The sequence below is a fragment of the Arachis hypogaea genome, chromosome 6 (genome assembly GCF_003086295.3).
Source record: "Arachis hypogaea cultivar Tifrunner chromosome 6, arahy.Tifrunner.gnm2.J5K5, whole genome shotgun sequence".
In the NCBI taxonomy this organism is placed as follows: Eukaryota; Viridiplantae; Streptophyta; class Magnoliopsida; order Fabales; family Fabaceae; genus Arachis; species Arachis hypogaea.
Window position 1 is genome coordinate 108,714,104 of NC_092041.1, and position 19,054 is coordinate 108,733,157.

At 38.2% G+C, this 19,054-nt stretch overlaps 2 protein-coding genes across 2 annotated transcripts; one reads left to right on the forward strand and one right to left on the reverse strand.

Annotated features, from left to right (window-relative positions):
• The first annotated feature begins 9,603 nt into the window (after positions 1-9,603).
• LOC112755565 (uncharacterized) lies at positions 9,604-16,403 on the forward strand. The gene is made up of 10 exons (XM_025803736.3): positions 9,604-9,906; positions 10,285-10,367; positions 10,466-10,543; positions 11,173-11,285; positions 11,392-11,457; positions 12,411-12,512; positions 12,628-13,204; positions 14,845-15,050; positions 15,179-15,342; positions 16,034-16,403. The coding sequence occupies exons 1-10, from the start codon at positions 9,767-9,769 to the stop codon at positions 16,167-16,169; spliced, it is 1,665 nt and encodes a 554-aa protein (XP_025659521.1). The 5' UTR covers positions 9,604-9,766; the 3' UTR covers positions 16,170-16,403.
• Positions 16,404-16,687: 284 nt separating this feature from the next.
• LOC140173757 (protein SCARECROW-like) lies at positions 16,688-17,526 on the reverse strand. Its single transcript, XM_072198330.1, has 2 exons — positions 17,084-17,526; positions 16,688-17,033 (listed from the first exon to the last, which is right to left on the reverse strand). The coding sequence occupies exons 1-2, from the start codon at positions 17,524-17,526 to the stop codon at positions 16,688-16,690; spliced, it is 789 nt and encodes a 262-aa protein (XP_072054431.1).
• Between the last annotated feature and the right edge of the window lie 1,528 nt (positions 17,527-19,054).

The window sequence follows — 19,054 nt, forward strand, 5'->3', positions numbered from 1 at the left end:
TTTTGCGATTTTTATTTTCTCTATTCTTCAAGGCTCCTAGGATATTATAATTCTTCTGCTATTATGTGTACTCGTTTTATTTTTGAGGTCGTAATACCATACCACCTCTGTTTTACGACTTAAGCGTAAAACTTAATGTGGTAGGGTATTACATTATGGTATCAGAGCAGTTCGTTCCTATAGAGCCTGAAAGACGGACTGATTCTACTTCTGTGCATTCTCTGTATATGTGTTTATGTGCTATTAGGATATCTGACTGATATATATGGCATAAACGTTTGTGAGCATGCATTTGGAACTTAAAGTATTAGACCTGCGATATTGAGACTGATCAACTTAATATCACTTGTTTGGTGTGTATAGGGACCAGATGTCAACTCGCGGACGCGATCGCGGGCGAGGTAGAGGTAGGACAGGCACCGTTACTCCTGCCCCTATAGGGACTGATCCAATAGACTTTATGGCTGCCCTGGGAAATATGGATGCAGCTATGCAGGCGACAGCCGAGGCACTGGGTAATCAAATAAACCAGGGTAATCATGGGAACAATAATGATGAGGACGGTCCTATGACACTTGCAACGTTTCTGAAAGTTTGCCCTCCAACTTTTAGGGGATCCTCAAATCCCACTGATGCAAATAATTGGATTCAGGCTATGGAACAGGCATTACAGGCCCAACAGGTTCCTGAGGAGCAATTGGTTGAATTTGAAACTTATCAGCTGCAAGGTGAGGCTCAGTATTGGTGGCAGAGAACACGACGTATCCTACAGCCTGATGGTGTTGCGATTCCTTTGGAGGTTTTCCGGGCAGAGTTCTATAAGAAATACTTTCCTAATTCAGCCAGAAATGCCAAGGAACTTGAATTAATGTAGTTAAAACAAGGATAGATGATTGTTGCTGAGTATACTAGTAAGTTTGAGGAGTTGTGTCGTTTTTCTCTTATCTGTCAAGGTGCGCCTGAAGATTTTGCTGAATGGAAGTGTATTAAATATGAAGGAGGTCTTCGGAGTGATATTCTGAGCTTTGTTGCCCCAATGGAGATCAGGGTGTTTTCTGAATTAGTGAATAAGAGTAGGGTGGCTGAAGATTGTGTGAGAAAGGCGGCAGTAGAGAAAGGGAGTTTGAGGGTGTCTTTTCAGAGGCCTTCAAGGAGGAGCTTTGCTCTGAGAGGTAAGAATTTCAAGCGTGGAGGTTTTGTTCCACAGCAGACTCAGGGCCAGGGTAATTACAGAAGGCCGAATACTAATGTTAATCAGGGAAGAAGGTTTGGGAAGCAGCCACAGCAGGATCTGAATTGTCAGAGGTGCGGAAGGTATCATCCTGGAGTTTCATGCAGAGTAGGACTTGGAGTATGCTATTCCTGTGGACAGCCCGGACATATGGCCACTAATTGCCCTGAGAAGAAGAAGTATGAGACTGGTAGGGTGCAGCAGCCAAGGAGAGTATACACCACTTCTACCATAGGTGCTGAGGGATCTGAGACACTGATTAGAGGTAATTATGAAATGGCTGGTAAAATCTTAAATGCTTTATTTGATTCAAGAGCAAGTCATTCATTTATTGCATTTGAAAAGGCCCATGAGTTAGGATTGAGAATGGTGGTTTTAGGTTATGATTTGAAAGTATATAATGCTACTCATGAAGCTATGGTGACTAGGATAGGATGTCCACAAGTTCCCTTTCGAGTACAACAGCGTGAATTTGTGCATGATTTGATTTGTTTGCCTATGACTGGTCTTGATCTCATTTTGGGATTGGATTGGTTATCCAAGAATCATGTTTTGCTTGATTGTACTGAGAAGTCAATACAGTTTATGCCGGAAGGGTCAGAAGCAACGGTTGTGGTGAATAGTTACTATTTGAATTCTATGATAGTAAACTGTTTAGGAACTGAATGTCATGGTATTATGTTATTAACTGCAGGAGTATCAGGTGATGATTAGAGTTTAGAGCAGATTCCGGTTGTATGTGAATTTCCAGATGTGTTTCCGGATGGTATTAATGAATTCTCACCTAACCGAGAGGTTGAATTTGCAATCGAGTTGGTACCTGGATCCGGTCCAATTTCAATTACTCCTTATAGGATGTCACCTTTAGAAATGGCTAAACTGAAGGCTCAGCTGGAAGATCTGTTAGGTAAGCATTTTATCCGACCAAGTGTTTCTCCTTGGGGAGCGCCAGTGTTACTGGTAAAGAAGAAGGATGGGAGTATGCGGCTGTGTATCAATTATCGGCAATTGAATAAGATCACTGTGAAGAATAAATATCCGTTGCCTAGAATCAATGATCTAATGGATCAGTTACAGGGTGCCGGTGTATTTTCTAAGATTGATTTGCGATCCGGGTATCATCAGATAAGTGTTAGAGACGAGGATATTCCGAAAATTGCTTTCAGAACCCGTTATGGTCATTATGAGTATACAGTGATGTCTTTCGGGTTAACTAATGCCCTGACAGTATTTATGGATTATATGAACAGGATTTTCCGACCGTATCTGGACAAGTTTGTTATTGTCTTCATTGATGACATTCTTGTTTATTCCAAGTCTGAAGAGGAACATGCTGAACACTTGAGAACTGTGTTGCAAATTCTGAGAGAAAGGAAGTTATATGCTAAGTTATCTAAATGTGAGTTCTGGAAGAGTGAAGTGAAGTTTCTCGGCCATGTGGTGAGTAAGCTGGGAATAGCTATGGATCCTGCTAAGGTGGAAGCAGTGATAAATTGGGAGCGACCAACTTCAGTGACAGAGATCAGAAGTTTCTTAGGTTTGGCAGGGTATTATCGCAGATTCATTAAGGGATTTTCACAGCTTGCCTTACCTTTAACTAAGTTGACTAGGAAGGATACGCCTTTTGTTTGGTCTCCAGAATGTGAAGAGAGCTTCCAAGCATTGAAGCACAGATTGACTACTACACCCGTGTTGGTATTACCTGAACCGAGTGAACCCTTTGAAGTGTACTGTGATGCATCTCTTAAGGGTTTGGGGTGCGTTCTGATGCAGCACCAAAATGTTGTAGCATACGCCTCACGGCAGTTAAGGCCGCATGAAATAAATTACCCGACACATGATTTGGAACTTGCTGCTGTTGTGTTTGCTTTAAAGATTTGGAGGCACTATCTCTATGGCATTAGGTTTCATGTTTTCTCAGATCATAAGAGTTTGAAGTATCTTTTTGAGCAGAAAGAGTTGAATATGCGTCAGAGGAGGTGGATGGAGCTTCTGAAAGATTATGATTTTGAATTGAATTATCATCTAGGAAAAGCGAACGTTGTGGCAGACGCTTTGAGTCGGAAGTCTTCATATGCAGCTTGGATGATGCTACAGGAGGAAGAGTTACTGAAGGCATTTCAAGGTTTGAATCTGGGAATTAGAGAAGAATTTAGAATTTTGTGTTTGAGTCAGTTGCAGATTTCAAGTGATTTTAAATCAGAACTTCTGAAGGCTCATCGAGACAGTGAAGCGTTACGTAAGGTATTACCAGCAGTTGAACAGGGAAAACAATGGAGAGTATCAGAAGGACAGGATGGTTTATGGAAGTTCAAGAACCAGATTATTGTGCCAGATATCGGAGACCTACGACAGAGTATTTTGAAGGAAGCTCATAAGAGTGGATTCTCAATTCACCCGGGGAGTACTAAAATGTATCAGGATCTGAAAATGATGTTCTGGTGGCCAGGTATAAAGAATGATGTGGCATTGTATGTATCAAAATGTTTAACGTGTCAGAAGGTTAAGGTTAAGCATCAGAGACCGTCAGGGACCCTTCAGCCTTTGGAAATTCCACAATGGAAATGGGAGAGTATCGCAATAGATTTTGTGATAGTTTGCCTAGAACCCGATCTGGTTGTGATGCTATTTGGGTGGTTGTGGATCGACTGACAAAATCAACTCACTTACTTCCTATCCGAATAAGTTGCACAATGGAAGAATTAGCTCGAATGTATATCAAAGAGATTGTCAGGTTGCATGGCGTGCCTTCTACCATTATATCTGATAGGGATCCTCGCTTTACATCAAGGTTCTGGGGAGATTTTCAGCGTGCATTTGGAACTCAGCTAAGTTTAAGTACTGCGTATCACCCTCAGACAGATGGTCAGTCAGAGAGAACTATTCAGACCTTGGAGGATATGCTAAGGGCTTGTGTTTTGGATCAGCTAGCGAGCTGGGATTTGTATGTGCCATTAATAGAATTCGCTTATAATAATAGCTATCATGCGAGCATCGGAATGGCTCCATATGAGGCTCTGTATGGAAGAAAATGTCAATCTCCGTTGTGTTGGTATGAAACTGGAGAGAGGAGTTTGTTAGGGCCTGAGATGATAGCTGAAATGACTGAGCAGATAAAGAAGATTCGTAGTCGAATGCTTATAGCCCAAAGCCGCCAAAAGAGCTATGCTGACCAGAGGCGAAAGCCTTTGGAACTCGAAGAAGGAGAACATGTCTTTCTGAAAGTTACACCAACCACTGGAGTGGGAAGAGCTATTAAGACTAAAAAATTGAATCCCCGTTATATTGGACTGTTTGAGATCCTGAAGAGGATTGGGCTAGTGGCTTATAGAATTGCCTTACCGCCATATCTTTCGAATTTGGACGACGTGTTTCATGTGTCACAGCTTCGGAAGTATACTCCTGATGCAAGTCATGTTCTAGAACCAGAACAATCCAAGTGAGAGAAGATTTAACACTTCTAGTAGTTCCAGTAAGAATTGATGATACTAGTATTAAACGATTACGCGGGAATGAAGTATCATTGGTAAAAGTAGCTTGGAGTCAAGCTGGTATCAAGAAACATACTTGGGAGCTTGAATCAGATATGCAAAAGGATTATCCACATCTCTTTTCAGGTAATTAGATTTGAATTTTGAGGGCAAAATTCTTTATTAGGTGGGTAGAATGTAAACCCCGATTAAATTAGTAAATAATTAGTCAATAAATTAATTTTTAATAAGGAGGATTATAAATATGAATATTATATCAAATTAGGATAGAGCTAATTGAAACAAGAATTTTGATATTAATTTCAAAGAATTCTGTCCAAGATTAGACCGAACGGACCGAACCAGTTAAATCGGGCCCAAACTGGGCCCATGGGCCCAACTGGTCCCACCTTTAAAAGAGCCGAAGCTCATTTTTTCCCCTAAAATGCAATAGAAGCTGCATCGAACAGCAAGGGGAAAGGAGGAACGAAAGCTTCCCCAACCCTCACGTTAATTTCAAACCCACGTATCTCCTCCGTCTGAGCTCCAATCGCCGCACCATTTGCGGCCACGCGTTCACCGCGTCGAGCTCTACGTTTCTATCAAAACAATTTCATAGGTAACTTGTTTAATCACTCTCAGCCTTCTCCTCCTCCAATTTTCGAATTTTAAGTGGGAATGTTGAATTTCTTTGATTTCTGATGTTTTAGGATCCAATTAGCTTGAGAAAAACGTTTACTCTTGCTTATGTGAAGCTTGGGTAAGGTTAGGATATGATAATTTTATTTTAATTTTATTGAATTTGAGCTTTGAGTATTAAATTGGATATATATGTGTTATGAATGTGTATTAGGTTGTGAATAAATGATTGGAGCTTGAAATTGTGAATATTGGAACTCGGAGGAAGCTGATTAGTTAAATTTTGAAGGGGCTGCCTTGGTTTTAAATAATTTGCTTTGGTCGTTACGTGGAAATCGGCCAAGGTATGGTTTAGGTTTCTTGCATTTAATATATAATGTTCTATGAAAATTTAGGCTAGATGACCATAGGATAAGTTGGATTGCATGTGTATATTTAATACTTAGTATCCTGTTGATGAACATGGTTGGTTTGGTGCTTGTTAATTAACTGGTGATTTAGTGAATTATTGAAATGAGGTATTTTGTGTTAAGAGCCTAGGATTTGTGAACTATGATTCTTGATTAAATTTTGGTTGTTGGATTTGAATACTATGTAAGTATAATTGTTGATCTGAGGTAGATTTGTTGTGGTGATTGTTATGATGATGAGGAAGGGTATGTTGAGTTGAAAAGAATGCAGGTTTGGACCCGAAAAGGGTGGCAAAGTCCGAGTTTTAGAGGAGATGCTACTGAAATTTTATAAAAGTTAGAGATTTTGTTTATATGATTATTTAAAAGAGATTTAGATTTAAAGGTTATATGGTTTGATTTTAAGTTATTAAGAAAATGAGTATGTTTTAAGTTTGAAGTTTGATTCTTAGAAAAGAATGAATTATATTTTGAATTGGAACTATTGATGGACGGAATGGGAGGTGTGATAATGAAGGATAAGGATTGAATATGTTTAATGTATGATGATGAATGAGATGCAATTGAGAATGATGTGGATATTGATGAATTATAATTGAATTATTTATATGGCTTATGAATTTGAATGATCTGAGATACGAGATTCCCTGAATTAAGTGTCGTGACTTGCTACCACGTGTACTAGGTTGAAAATTTGATACTCTGTTGACCCTATAACGTAAGTGTGACCGGGCACTATATAAATTCCCGAGAATGTTATCCCCATTGAGCAATATTGATTATTTGAGATAAAGCTATGCATAGACTCTTGGGGATGCACGTCGGAGGACAGTCTAAGTACAATTCAGACTTGTCGGGTTAGCTGGATAACCGACAGATGAGCCTCATCAGCCATAGGACAGGCATGCATCATATGCATATTACTTGAATTACTTGCTTGTGTTTTAATTGGGTGTGTCTAAATGTAATTGCCATGTTAAATGTGTATTTGTTACCTGCAGTATTTGTAACCTTCTTGTGCTTGCCTTTATCTGTTTAAATGTCTGTGAAATGCAAGATGGAGTTGGAGGTATGGAGGAATGACAGCATGAAATTTAGATGTAAAATTAAGCTAGTTAGGCATAGATACTCTTAGAAAACCACCTTTTATGGCTTTTGTTTAATACTTTAAGCTCTGTAATCTGAGTGTCGGCGTTCTAGGATTGCCTCTGGCATTCCCAGGACCTTATATCTTATATGTGTGGCACCTTTATCATACTGAGAACCTCCGGTTCTCATTCCATACTATGTTGTTATTTTTCAGATGCAGGTCAAGAGGCATCTCGTTAGGCGTCTGGACTCTTGAAGCGGAGTGGTTAGTGGGTTATTTTGTTATGCTATGATGTATATATATGTACTTAGCTTTCTCTCTACATAACTTACCCTTTTTGATCCTCCTAGAGGTGTATGGAGAGGCAGAATTTTGTTTATGTACATCTGGGTTTTGGATATGTATATATATATATATATATATATATATATGTGTGTGTGTGTGTGTGTGTGTGTGTGTGTGTGTGTGTGTGTGTGTGTGTGTGTGTGTGTGTGTGTGTGTGTGTGTGTGTGTGTGTGTGTGTGTGTGTGTATATATATGTGTGTGTGTGTGTGTGTGTGTGTGTGTGTGTGTGTGTGTGTGTGTATTCTCCAGCCAGCTTGTTATTTTGTACCTTTGGAACTCTATTCCTACTTCTGTTATCTTATATTTAATAGTTATGATTTTCTTAGCACGCAAGTTAACTCGTTCCTTGAGCGTTGCGCTTTTATTTTGCGATTTTTATTTCCTCTATTCTTCAAGGCTCCTAGCATATTATAATTCTTCTGTTATTATGTGTACTCATTTTATTTTAGAGGTCGTAATACCATACCACCTCTGTTTTACGACTTAAGCATAAAGCTTAATGTGGTAGGGTGTTACAGCTGTTGTCATCCATGCAAGGTTCGGCCGAGGGAGCTCCGGAGGTGGAGTAGCCGATTTCGACGTTTTCTTCTTCAATTTCTCATTCAAAAACCTTTCCTGAAGCTTCGATTATTGTGATTTTGTACGGAGGTAGGTTTTGTAACTTTTAATAATTAAATAAAGATAGTATAAACTTAAAAGGTTTAGAGATAAGTAACACCTAAGCTTTTAGTACGATAATGAGGTGTTAAAAGTTAAGGTGTTACAATGGTACTGCACAAAAAAATTGCGGCAGTAGGGTGTCATAGAGGCGGCGACAAAGGACAACACAGAGGTGTGGGCAGGGTTGGGAGGAAAGGCACGAGCGGTGATGCTAGAAACGTGAGGAGAGTCACTGGTGGTGTGACAAGAGAGAATAGGGAGGGCCAAACCGTGTCACCGGTGGTGTGACAAGGGAGAAGATGAAGAGTCAAATCGTGTTGTTGGTGGTGTGACGAGAGAGAAGACAAAGAGGTAAACTACGTGGAAGAAGCTGACTGAAGACAAGGGAAAAAAAACTGTGGTATGGTATTTCCGACGATAAAAGATGGTGACTTGGAAGCGGTGAAAATGAGAGAAGAAGGGAGAAGGAGGATGATGAGGAAAGGAGGGAAAGGATAAAGAGAAAAATATTGTTTATTTTAATTATTAAATGTATAAAAGATAAATTTGTCAAAAAGATGATTTTATTACTAAATGTGATGTTGGGGACTATTTTAAACAAACGAAAAAAAGGTTAAGAACGATTTTCATTTTGATCCTAAAGTTTAAGGACTAAAACAACACTTATCTCGCCCTTAAAACACAAGATAGATAAATCCAAATTAATTTATCATTTATATTTTTTGAAGGCAAAATCCTAATTTTTCTATTTATGGTTGTTTTTTTACTCTATCTTCTTAAATAACACTTATGATGAATGTGGTGATGTTTGAGAAGTTGAATGGGTGGACTAAATCTCTAAAGTAGTTTTTTATATTCACAACTTTTATTATTTTAGTCTCTCAAATTCAAAATTCATTATAATATTTTTTGAAATTCAGCTTTGGACACTATATTAATTTCTGGACCCTTTCTAGTACTAAGTCGGCAAACAAAATGTTGAACTAGTTCTGACTTACCACTCTATATACAAGATTAAACAGTGTCGTTTTGTTTTAGCGCTTAAACAAGGCAAAATAAGAAGACGAAGAAGAGTTTATATAATGTGCAAACCATTTTATCTCACCTCATTCTTCAAAAAGATCTCATTTTTGCCTTGTTTAAGCGACAAAATGAACAAACATCATTTAGCCTTCTGTCTAGTGTGACAAGTCTGAACTAACTCGGTATTTCGCTCGTTAACTCAATGTCGGAAAGGATCCAAGGACCAATGGGGATAAGTATAGTGAATTTTGAATTTAAGTGATTAAAATAATAAAAGTCGTAAATATTAGGAATCACTATGGGATTTAATCTGAATGAGTGATTAGTCGTTGATAATAAAAATTAGGATAAAATATATTTTTTTCTTTTGTCAAAAATTTTAAAAATATCTCTTAATTTTATTTTATTTTAATTTTGTTCTAAAAAATTTCGAATTATATTAGATATATCTCTGACAATTAAATTTTAAAAATTTTAAAATTATTTCAATAATAATGTATGAAAACTATGTGTGACTTAATTTGTCCAAAAAATTGTTTTTGTATAATTGTTATCGAATTAGTCATCAATTTTTTAAAAAATGAGCTTTTAAAAATATACTTGATTTAAATAAATTTTTTTTTTAAACAAAATAAAACTTAAAAATAATTTTAAAAATTTTAACAAATAGTATGTTTTACTGTAAAAATTAAAATCACAAGGCTATGCACACATGTAATAACTAAATAACATGCAATATTAGGTGGTGGTCAGTCATCAACTTAGAAAATGTTCTTTAAAATTACCGTAAGCATTTGCAAATAAAGAACACTAAGCGGCAACAATTAGTGTTGATCGTTTCTACGTTTCTTCCTATTTTCACCTTCATTTGCAATTCACACAAACCCTGAAGAACAAAATGGATGAAGAAGAGAGAAGAATCCTCCTCGACAGGGAAAGGTATCAGATCGAACAGATTCGCCAGCTCGATCTTGAGGAGTTGCAGATCGAGGAGGTTGATGATATTCTCGAATCTTCCGATGAAGACACTGACCCTACGTAATTGGCCTTATTCTTGTTTTTTCCTATGATTTTTCTCGATTCTATGGCGTTTAATTCGATTTAGCTATTTTTATTTGCGATTCTTGAGAGCTACAGCTGAAAATTCCATTTGGATGTGCTATATTAAACTGAAACAGAATGCTAAAATGCCTTATATACTTGGTTTCTTTCGTTTTTATTTGTTTTTGGTTCAATTGTTATTGAAATATGAAAAAGGAACATTTGGTGTTATAGGATTTGATGTAGTAGAGGCACAGTTAGCTGATTTTAATGCTTGGGAAATTGCAATTTGCACATGGATTCGGTATAATGGATCAAATTGAACTTTTTCTTAGTGTTACTGAGAGTCTATCGTTCATGCTGTGTGGTTTACAGTGGTCGCGGATTTGGCGGCGCAACCTTCGATGGCGAGTTCACTTACAATACCTGTGTAGTATCCTTACATTCATATTTGGGTGGTAGGTATTTGTCTATTGGACTTGGTTGTATGTATGTTCCCTTTTCTACTGTTACATGTTATTGTTTCATGTGAAGTGTGATAACTTGCATGTCACAGAGGTTGAAGACGCACGCCATAGGACAGCTTTCTATGATGGTGGTGCTGTATTGAACACTCCGCTTTTCTGTCTAGAAGGTATCTATGTCATCCTTCACAGATTTCAGTTTCATGGTCTTTTATCTTATAACATGGTTTTTTGTCAAAACTGACAGCTCTGTGGTTCTGCATTGTTGTCCTACTTTTATATACAACAAGTAGCTGAATATTCGTGTAAAATATTGATAAAATCTTGTTAAAAAGGCATAATGTCTTTGCAGTGTGCTTATGGATCATGTTTGAACATTTGAATCATCATTCGTTCTCTGAATATGAGTTACTGTCCTCTAAAACTATTCAATTTATAAATTAAAAAAGAGGTTTTGCTTTCACCATGGTAGTCCTTGTCAATCTTTTGCTTTTTCACTTGCCTTATTTTAAGGTTCTTTCTTTTGTTATATGTCTATTGGCGTCTGGATGGAATTTCAGGTGTCCTAACCTTTTCATTGTGCAGCACTGTCTTATGGTGCTTTTGCTCATTTTTATTTTGGGTCTCTATTCTACTAATGATGGTTGAATATATTCTTTCAAATGGTCAATTTATTGCTTCTGGAGTAAAATTGGTGCAAAGTTGTCATCTCGCTTGACTTATCATCTTGTCATCCTCATTTGCTTTGTGTAAATTCTTACTCACAGAAAGAACTGATGTTAATCCTAGCAATATTCAGGTGTTGTACTCTTTCCTGGGGCTTCCCTTCCCCTGAGAGTGACTGAAGCAAATCTTGTGGCTGCTATTGGGAGAGCTTTGCGTCAGGTTGATGTTCCTTACACTATTGGTGTGGTAGGTGAACTTATTACCATGTCTGCTCATTCTTTAGTCATGCTTTGGATTCTTTCAGCTGTTCTTGAAAACATGAATTACATATACTTGTGGGTGCCTCTTCCAGATTCGAGTTCACAGGGATACTGCAAATTATAGGATGAAAGCCGCAAGTGTTGGAACGACTGCAGAGGTATTTCCTGCCAACTATTGTGCTGTTTGTGACGTATTCCTACTGAGGAAACCTTCTTTAGTTGTTATTCTAGAGTTTCACATCACAATATGTCCTGATTTGTTAACCAATAATCAGTGGTTATCTTGTTCATGATGGATCAGTCTTTCTGGACTACGGTTAGAAGATATGCCAATGCTATTTCTTGCCCTCTATCCATGCTGGTTGATTGAAATCATATTTTGGGTGACAAATATCTGACCAAAGTCTTCATCAATATTGGTTGGTAACCTTTTGGATTGTGCCAGCTCCACTTTTGGCATGCATTAAAGCATTTCCTTGTCGTTGAGCAATCACAATAGCCATTAGCCTTTCTCAGCATCATACTGATTAACCAACCATAAGTATGATTATCTCCTTCAAAAGATAGGATCCCTTTTCTCTTCTGATGACCTCCCCCCCCCCCCCCCCTCTCTTCCTCTTGTCTTACTGCTCCCTCTTATGTTTCATATTTGGTGATATCTATCCAGGGCTCTAAGGATTGAAAACTCTGATACTTATAGATAGGAACCTCATAATGGAATAGGAAGAACGTAGAAAAAATGTTTGTATATGAATAATGATGGAACCTAATCAGATTAGAACAGCCTGTGTACTGAATATTTAGAAAAATGATTTTGTATGAGCAACATGAAGGCCTCAACACTTCCCAAACCTGTCATGTCACATCACATGCAACCCCCCCCTCTCTCTCTCTCTCTCTCTCTCTATCTCTCTCTCTCTCTCTCTCTCTCTCTCTCTCTCTCGGACAAATCAGTTTATACATGTGCATATTTATACTCTGTACAATATTGAATGCTGAAGGTTTAGTAAGATGAGAAGCACTGTATTGGTGATCCACGACTTAATAATTGCTAAGCTACACTTTTTACATGTGTGTTAGTTCTAACAACTTGTGAAACCCATCCCGATAGATTCGACAATATGGGCGCCTGGAGGATGGTTCATTGAATTTGGTCACCCGTGGACAGCAACGCTTTCATCTGAAAAGACATTGGATTGATGCAGAAGGAGTGGTGAGAATACTATCATGTTTACTTCCTTTTATCCGCATTGGTTGTTAAAGGTTCATGACTCTCTATCCATTTGTCTTTTTCCTTCCCTTCGTTTGGTTGGGGTGGTGGTTCTTAGCCTAATGGAGAGATACAGATTATTGAGGAAGACATGCCATCGAGAATGCCACGGGATGCTTTTGGGAAGTTAGCACCTTTGAGTAATATACCACATAGTTGTGTCGTCTCACGTCTTCTACCCTCAAAGTATTCTCACCTAGGAGTGTGTGGATCTAAAGTTGGGGTAAATGATTCAGAAACAAATTCAGAAGATAGCTTTGAGAGTGAGCTTTCGCCAATGGATAGGAGAATGCACCATTCAATCGTTGGCTCTGGCTATGACCATGACTTGATGGATGAATCAGCAAGCAGTGGTGATGATAAATTCTTGTATGAGTCTGATCAGGAAATTAGGTCTAACCAAAATGATTCTGACTCCTTGAGATTGTTGCTCTCTAACTATGGAAAAGATGCTGAAATTCAAGATTCAAGAATTGGGCATTGTTCTACTTCGGGAAAGCAGTCTTCCATAAGGGAACAGCTTAGGTGCCGTAAAACTATCGATGCCTGCTCATCACATAAAATGTCAAGAGCATTCTGGCCTCATTGGGTATATCGTATGTTTGACTCATATTGGCTTGCACAAAGAGCTTCAGGTAGTTTGGCTTTGCCTTCTCCAACTCTTTATCTGTCATTTCTTCAATGTTTATTTTTTGTAACATCGTTATAATATAAGTTGCTTAATTATGTTTTGCTTTTGTTACTACATACTGATCGGTCCTAATGATTCTAATTCAAACATGAATGTGTTAGAAATCTTAGAATCTCCAGGAACAGTCTTCTGGATTGGCAAGTGTATAATACTAACTAATGTATGCTTTTGTCCATTTACCATTTTAGCTCAGATTTTTCTATCCCAATGTGATTGAGATATCGAATTTGTCATTTATAAGTTAACAAGACTAATATGCTAGTGTAATATTTAGTCTAATAAGAGTGTAGAAAGGTAATCAAGCTGCAAAACTTGAAAGTAGTTTGGGTATTCAGTCTAATAGTACTGTGCAAAATGTATTTACAACAGTAGAGATGAATAAGAATGAGAAAGGTAAACAAACTGGAAACTTAAAATGTTAGGAGCCTTCATCGTCCCCAAGAATCTCCTGACTTCTGCTCAAGTGATTCAGCAAGAGTTCCCTCCCATATAGAGCTAACTGCAGAAGGCACTCCTTCTCGGTCCTAGTCAGCATAACCTACTTCCTTACCAAACTCACATGCCCCACTTGGATCCAGGTCACCCTTGATCGTGTGTTTGTGTCAGTGCAACTCTCTCTTTGTAGAGTAACCCTTAGTTTAATATTCTGGGCCTTGATGCTGGGGTTCCTACTTCTTTTTTTTTTTTTTTTTTTGACAGAAGAAAACATTTCATTCATAAACATAGCCAAGCGGCAGTTACAGATAGGAGAGATAACTTAGATCTAAATGTAAAGAACAAGATCAGATATGTTCTATGTTGAACTCTAAATGGAGAGTGGGCCCAATATTCAATAACGAGGGTTTCTTTAACATGCAAAAACAGAGACATATCTGAGTCTCTATAGTTTTTTCAGCTACACACAAAGTGCTGCAACAATCTGAAATATCCATTCTTCTTCTCCACTTAAATCTAAAATCTCTTATGGTCTGAAAGTAGTTCCATGAACACAAAGCCAACTTCACTATATTCTTCTCCCAGATCTGTATCAACATATTCAAACCAACCACAAAGGGGAAAAAACACCACAAAAGGGAGAGAAAACACCACAAAGGGATATTGAAAGGGAAACATCAGAAACAAAAACAAATAAACAAAAACCAACTAAAAGCTCAGTAAGTCAGAGGGGGAGTGGGGAGTGGGGAAAGAAACAGAGGAAACATATATATATATATATATATAGAGAGAGAGAGAGAGAGAGAGAGGGAGAGGGAGGGGGTGCGGAAAGGAGGGAAAGGGGAAGTGTGTTAAATGACTGAAAGATGAATATGCATTTTCTAAATGATGAAATAGTAGCTTTAAAAGGTATTTTTTACTTTAACCTTAGTGATTTGGGTATAACCATATGTGGTATCGGAAATTCTACATTCATTCTATAACATTTTATTATATTTCTTACTTAATTGATTCTTCTTTGTTGATTAATAATATGGTAAATTGGTATTGTATTAAAAAATGGATCTAACAAATTAATTTTGGTTCTTCTATGTTGGCTGTCAGTAATCACTTAGGATAAAATCTAATAATTGTAATTGTAATATGTAGATATGTGGAAGCAAATAGTTGGGGCGCCAAGCGTGGATGGTCTTGTCAAAACGCCTGATATTTTATCATTTTATATTGCCAGTAAAATACCTGTTTCTGAATCTACAAGACAGGAGCTTTTGGATATTGATGGCATTCCATACCGACTGCGCAGGGAAATTGAATTACTAGAGAGTATTGATCTTGTTCGGTGTAAGATCTGTCAGGTAATAATTATGTCTCGAAGATCCCTGATGTTTTCAATGCAGATAGATATAAACAGTTTGGGATTGTGTTATTCCTTTTAAGTGCACAGGACTAAAGTGAGGCTTGTTTCAACATTCTGAATTTGCAGGCTCTAATTGCAAAGCGAAGTGATATGTTAGTGATGTCTAATGAGGGTCCTCTTGGTGCGTATGTAAATTCAAATGGTTTTGTGCACGAGATAATGACTCTATCGAAGTCAAAAGGCTTAGCCCTCATGGGGCCACCAGTTACAGAATATAGTTGGTTTCCCGGGTAAGTTTCAGTGCAATTTCATTTCCTCCGATTCTTTGATTGCCATAAGCATATCAGTTTATTTATATATTGAAAATGATATTTGTATACCCAAAAGGGTGGTATACCGATATTCATTTAGACGTCAACTTAATCACCATTAGATTAACTTTGGACTAAGAAGTGTCTAGAGTGGACATCAAATTAGATGTACAAATAACTGCCATTTATAAATAGGGTGTTTTAAGAACCTATATTTTTTATTTTAGATTAATTTATTTTATTTTAACTAATCAAATCAAATGTGGTAACAATATGACTGCAATCACTAAGGCTAGATGCACAAAATAGATACAACAGGAGAACGGAAAAATAAAAACCTTGTGAAGCATCTTCTCCCACTCATCCCAAAAGGCCCCTAATTTACGTGGTCGACCCTCTTTCCCAGCCAAATTCCTCATCCATGCTCATTTTCCGCTGCCACATTAGCAATTTGTTATTTTCTGGCCACATTATGAAACTTGAGTTTGTTTGAAATGAGACGGATAAATTGAAACCAAGCTGCTATTCTTCTGGGTAGTTTTCAAATAACAAAGCTGGGGATGTAAATCAATATTATTCTTTGATTAAAGGCTCCATGATGTTGGAGTACATTCTATTGGAATGTTTGAAAAGAAGATAACATGTTGGTCAAATTTCTGCACTTTGGCAGGTATGCATGGACAATCGCAAACTGTGGTACATGTGAAATTCATATGGGGTGGCTTTTTACGGCCACCAACAGAAAACTGAAGCCCAGGTCATTTTGGGGGATACGTAGCTGTCAAGTTGCAGAAGAAATGCGCTAAACCTCCAATTCTGGTTTAGTGGCCAAGTAGTTGAGTTTGATCTTTATACATTCACAACTAACTCAATGGAAATTCATAGTAGGATGCTGAAAATTGTATCATTGTGTGTATGCCTTTCTTTTTTACATTCGTTGAATAAAAGAAAAAGGATCATGCATACACAGACAGGTCATTCATGATGCTGAGTTCTTTATGTAGTTAGAGTAGAATAAATTTCCATAATAGTTCATGAGATTTACGGGATTACCCAATTTGATCTTCGAGGTTTCGAGGTTCCAATTTTACCATGGTGGTCCCCAGATTGAGCTTCGGACACCATAGTGGTCTCTGAGTGTTTTTCTGGTGATGACTCGCCATTTCAGTGAAGACGTGGCTACAATGTGCCACGTTGGTTCCTCCGCCACCCCACACCCTACACCTCTGCCACCCTCTTCTCCTTCCCCTCCCACTACACGGCACTCTCATCCTCAACTCTCTCCATCCCTCTCCCCCTCTCTCCATCCTATCCCTCTCTCTCCTCACCAGAATATGGAAGAGCCCAGGCCACTGAGGCCTTGCATTATATCTAGATCTATGATGTGAACCCTTTTTTCTCTCTCAAACGCTTCTTGAATTGCTTGGTTGGCGGTGAAGTGGGAGAACTTGACGAAGGGGCTGATTCCGTTGAAGACTTGGAAAGCAGAAGCAACTTTCTGGCTGTGAGAAACGATTGGCAGCGTTGCGTAGATTCCGAGGCAAGAGCTTACCATTTCTGTGGCATTGCTCGTGGTGGTTGCCGGTGTTGTAACAAGATCTTCTTCAGGTTGCTGAGGTGGCTTTCCTTGCGGTGGCAGCGGCAGTGATGGTAAAGTATGGCCAATGAAACTGAATTGTTGTTAGAATCTAACGGTGTTGGCGGTACTACAGGCTAGTACTGATTCAAAGATGAATCTTGAAAATGCATAGTGCTGTAAGCATGCATGTTTGAAGTATTTGTTTGCTTCATAACCGAAGCTTTGTTTTGTGGAGGTGGTGGTGGTGGTGGTGCTGCAGCCCCAGCACCGGCGGAGGAGTCAGAAGTGAGGAGGCAGAGCCTGTACTCAAGAAGCATGGCCACGTTTGGGTTGCAAGGGTATATAATCTCCCTGACGTTGATGAGCTGAGGGATTGAGACACTATTAGAGCTGTGAGTTAGATCCTTCAATATTCCATCGATCCAATTAGAAGCGGCTGAAGTTTCATCCATGGAAGAAGAAGGTGAAGAAGTAACAGCCTCAACAATATTTGCAGTGTTGTTCCTTATACTTGTGGTGTTGTTTCTTTGGGTTTGTGAAGATGAAAAGAGTGGCAAACTGGGGAATCCGCAAATAACAAGCATGGTGAGATATATTAACCTTAGATTCTAGTGAGCATTCTTATCTACCAAAATTGTTTTGTAACGGAAGACAATGGAGAAGAAAAATGAGTCATCTATGTCCGAATACTGGGAACAACACTCAAGGTATAAATTCATCAAAGATATAGACAAGAACTTGAAGTACTTTCATAAGGTGGCAACAATTAAACACAGAAGAAAACTGATCTTGGAATTACAAGGAAGAAGAAAGCTAAAGAACGAGAATTAAGTACTGAGAAGATTTTTCAACAACTTGTATTCTTAGAGGGATATACCAAGAATCTGGTTTGGTGGTGACTTGGTAAAGAAGATCAAAGAGAGAAGGCAGAAGAAACTGAAGCTATTCCCTCGGATGAAGAAATTAGAATGGCAGTGTGGCCACGTGGATTGTCGAGAGTTTCATAAAGAAGACATAAACATTGGGCTTGGACTTCCGTCATACTGTGAAAGTTCTTTAGCGATAGCTTTAGATGGAATCGTCATAATGATTTTTCTCCTCACGGAGCTCTTCTTTTCTCAATAGAAGAGTCTTCTAAAGAATTTTGGGTTCTTCTCTAAAAAAGAGTTACTTTCAACCTTGTTTCAATAACCAAATCTATATTCTCACATAATTCTCGCTCAACTTGAACCTCCAAAATCACTGGAAACCTGAAATACACAACAACTTATTTTTAGCAACCTACAACATGAACAATATCGAAGAAAAAGTCATCAAACTCAACAAGCCAGGAGAACTGGAATATAAGAAAGGCTGCTTAAATGTGGTGGGCAAGTTAATAAGTGACAAGGAAATAAATTTTAAAACATGTAAAAATGCTTTGCTGGGAATGTGGGGAACCCTCAAGGTGTTGCAATTACAGACATTGGATGGAAGAAGATGTTATTCAACTTCCAAGACAGGAAAAAAGGGCTGCAGATTATTCAGAATTGTCCATGGAATGTCAAAGGAAATTTGGTCAATCTTAAATTATGTGTAAGAACCGCAATTAATCAAACCGGTTAATTATGTGGTTATATTGCCCAATTTTGATTCTAAAAAGTTAGAGTGAGAATTTGAGGTTTTAAACATCATTTTTGGACTCAGTGGGTCTTTTTGAGTCAGAAAATGTGTTTTCTGCGAAAAACCGTGAAAAGTCGCAAACCGACAGTTGAACTGGTTGAACCGGTTCAAGTCTGCCCGGTGCTGCGCGAGAAAAAGTAGAAACAGTCAAAAACCTTAGAAAAACAGTAGAAATGGAAAACCGGACGTTAATTTTAAAGATTTGGACCGAAGTTAGGCCAAACGAGCTAAAAACGCTAACGAATTGAATTGGGCCCAAATTGGGCCCAAGTCCAACATATATAAAGGTTCATTTAATGAACCCTAGCCTCATAAACACACACACTTCAGAAATTGAAAGAGGGAGAGAAGAAGAGGCTGAACCCTAATCACCTCATTCTTCTCAAGCTCATATCTTAAGTTCTAGAGCTCCGATTTGCGTCTCGTCAGCGGTTACGCGTTCCTTGTGAA

Coding starts and splice junctions, on each gene's coding strand:
- LOC140173757 (XM_072198330.1), bottom strand. CDS start 17,526: ATGCTTGTTATTTGCGGATTCCCCAGTTTGCCACTCTTTTCATCTTCA. Junction 17,034..17,083: donor CAAGATTCATCTTTGAATCA/GTACTAGCCTGT, acceptor ACAACAATTCAG/TTTCATTGGCCATACTTTAC.
- LOC112755565 (XM_025803736.3), top strand. CDS start 9,767: ATGGATGAAGAAGAGAGAAGAATCCTCCTCGACAGGGAAAGGTATCAG. Junction 13,205..14,844: donor GCTTGCACAAAGAGCTTCAG/GTAGTTTGGCTT, acceptor TGTAATATGTAG/ATATGTGGAAGCAAATAGTT. Junction 15,343..16,033: donor GAATATAGTTGGTTTCCCGG/GTAAGTTTCAGT, acceptor GCACTTTGGCAG/GTATGCATGGACAATCGCAA.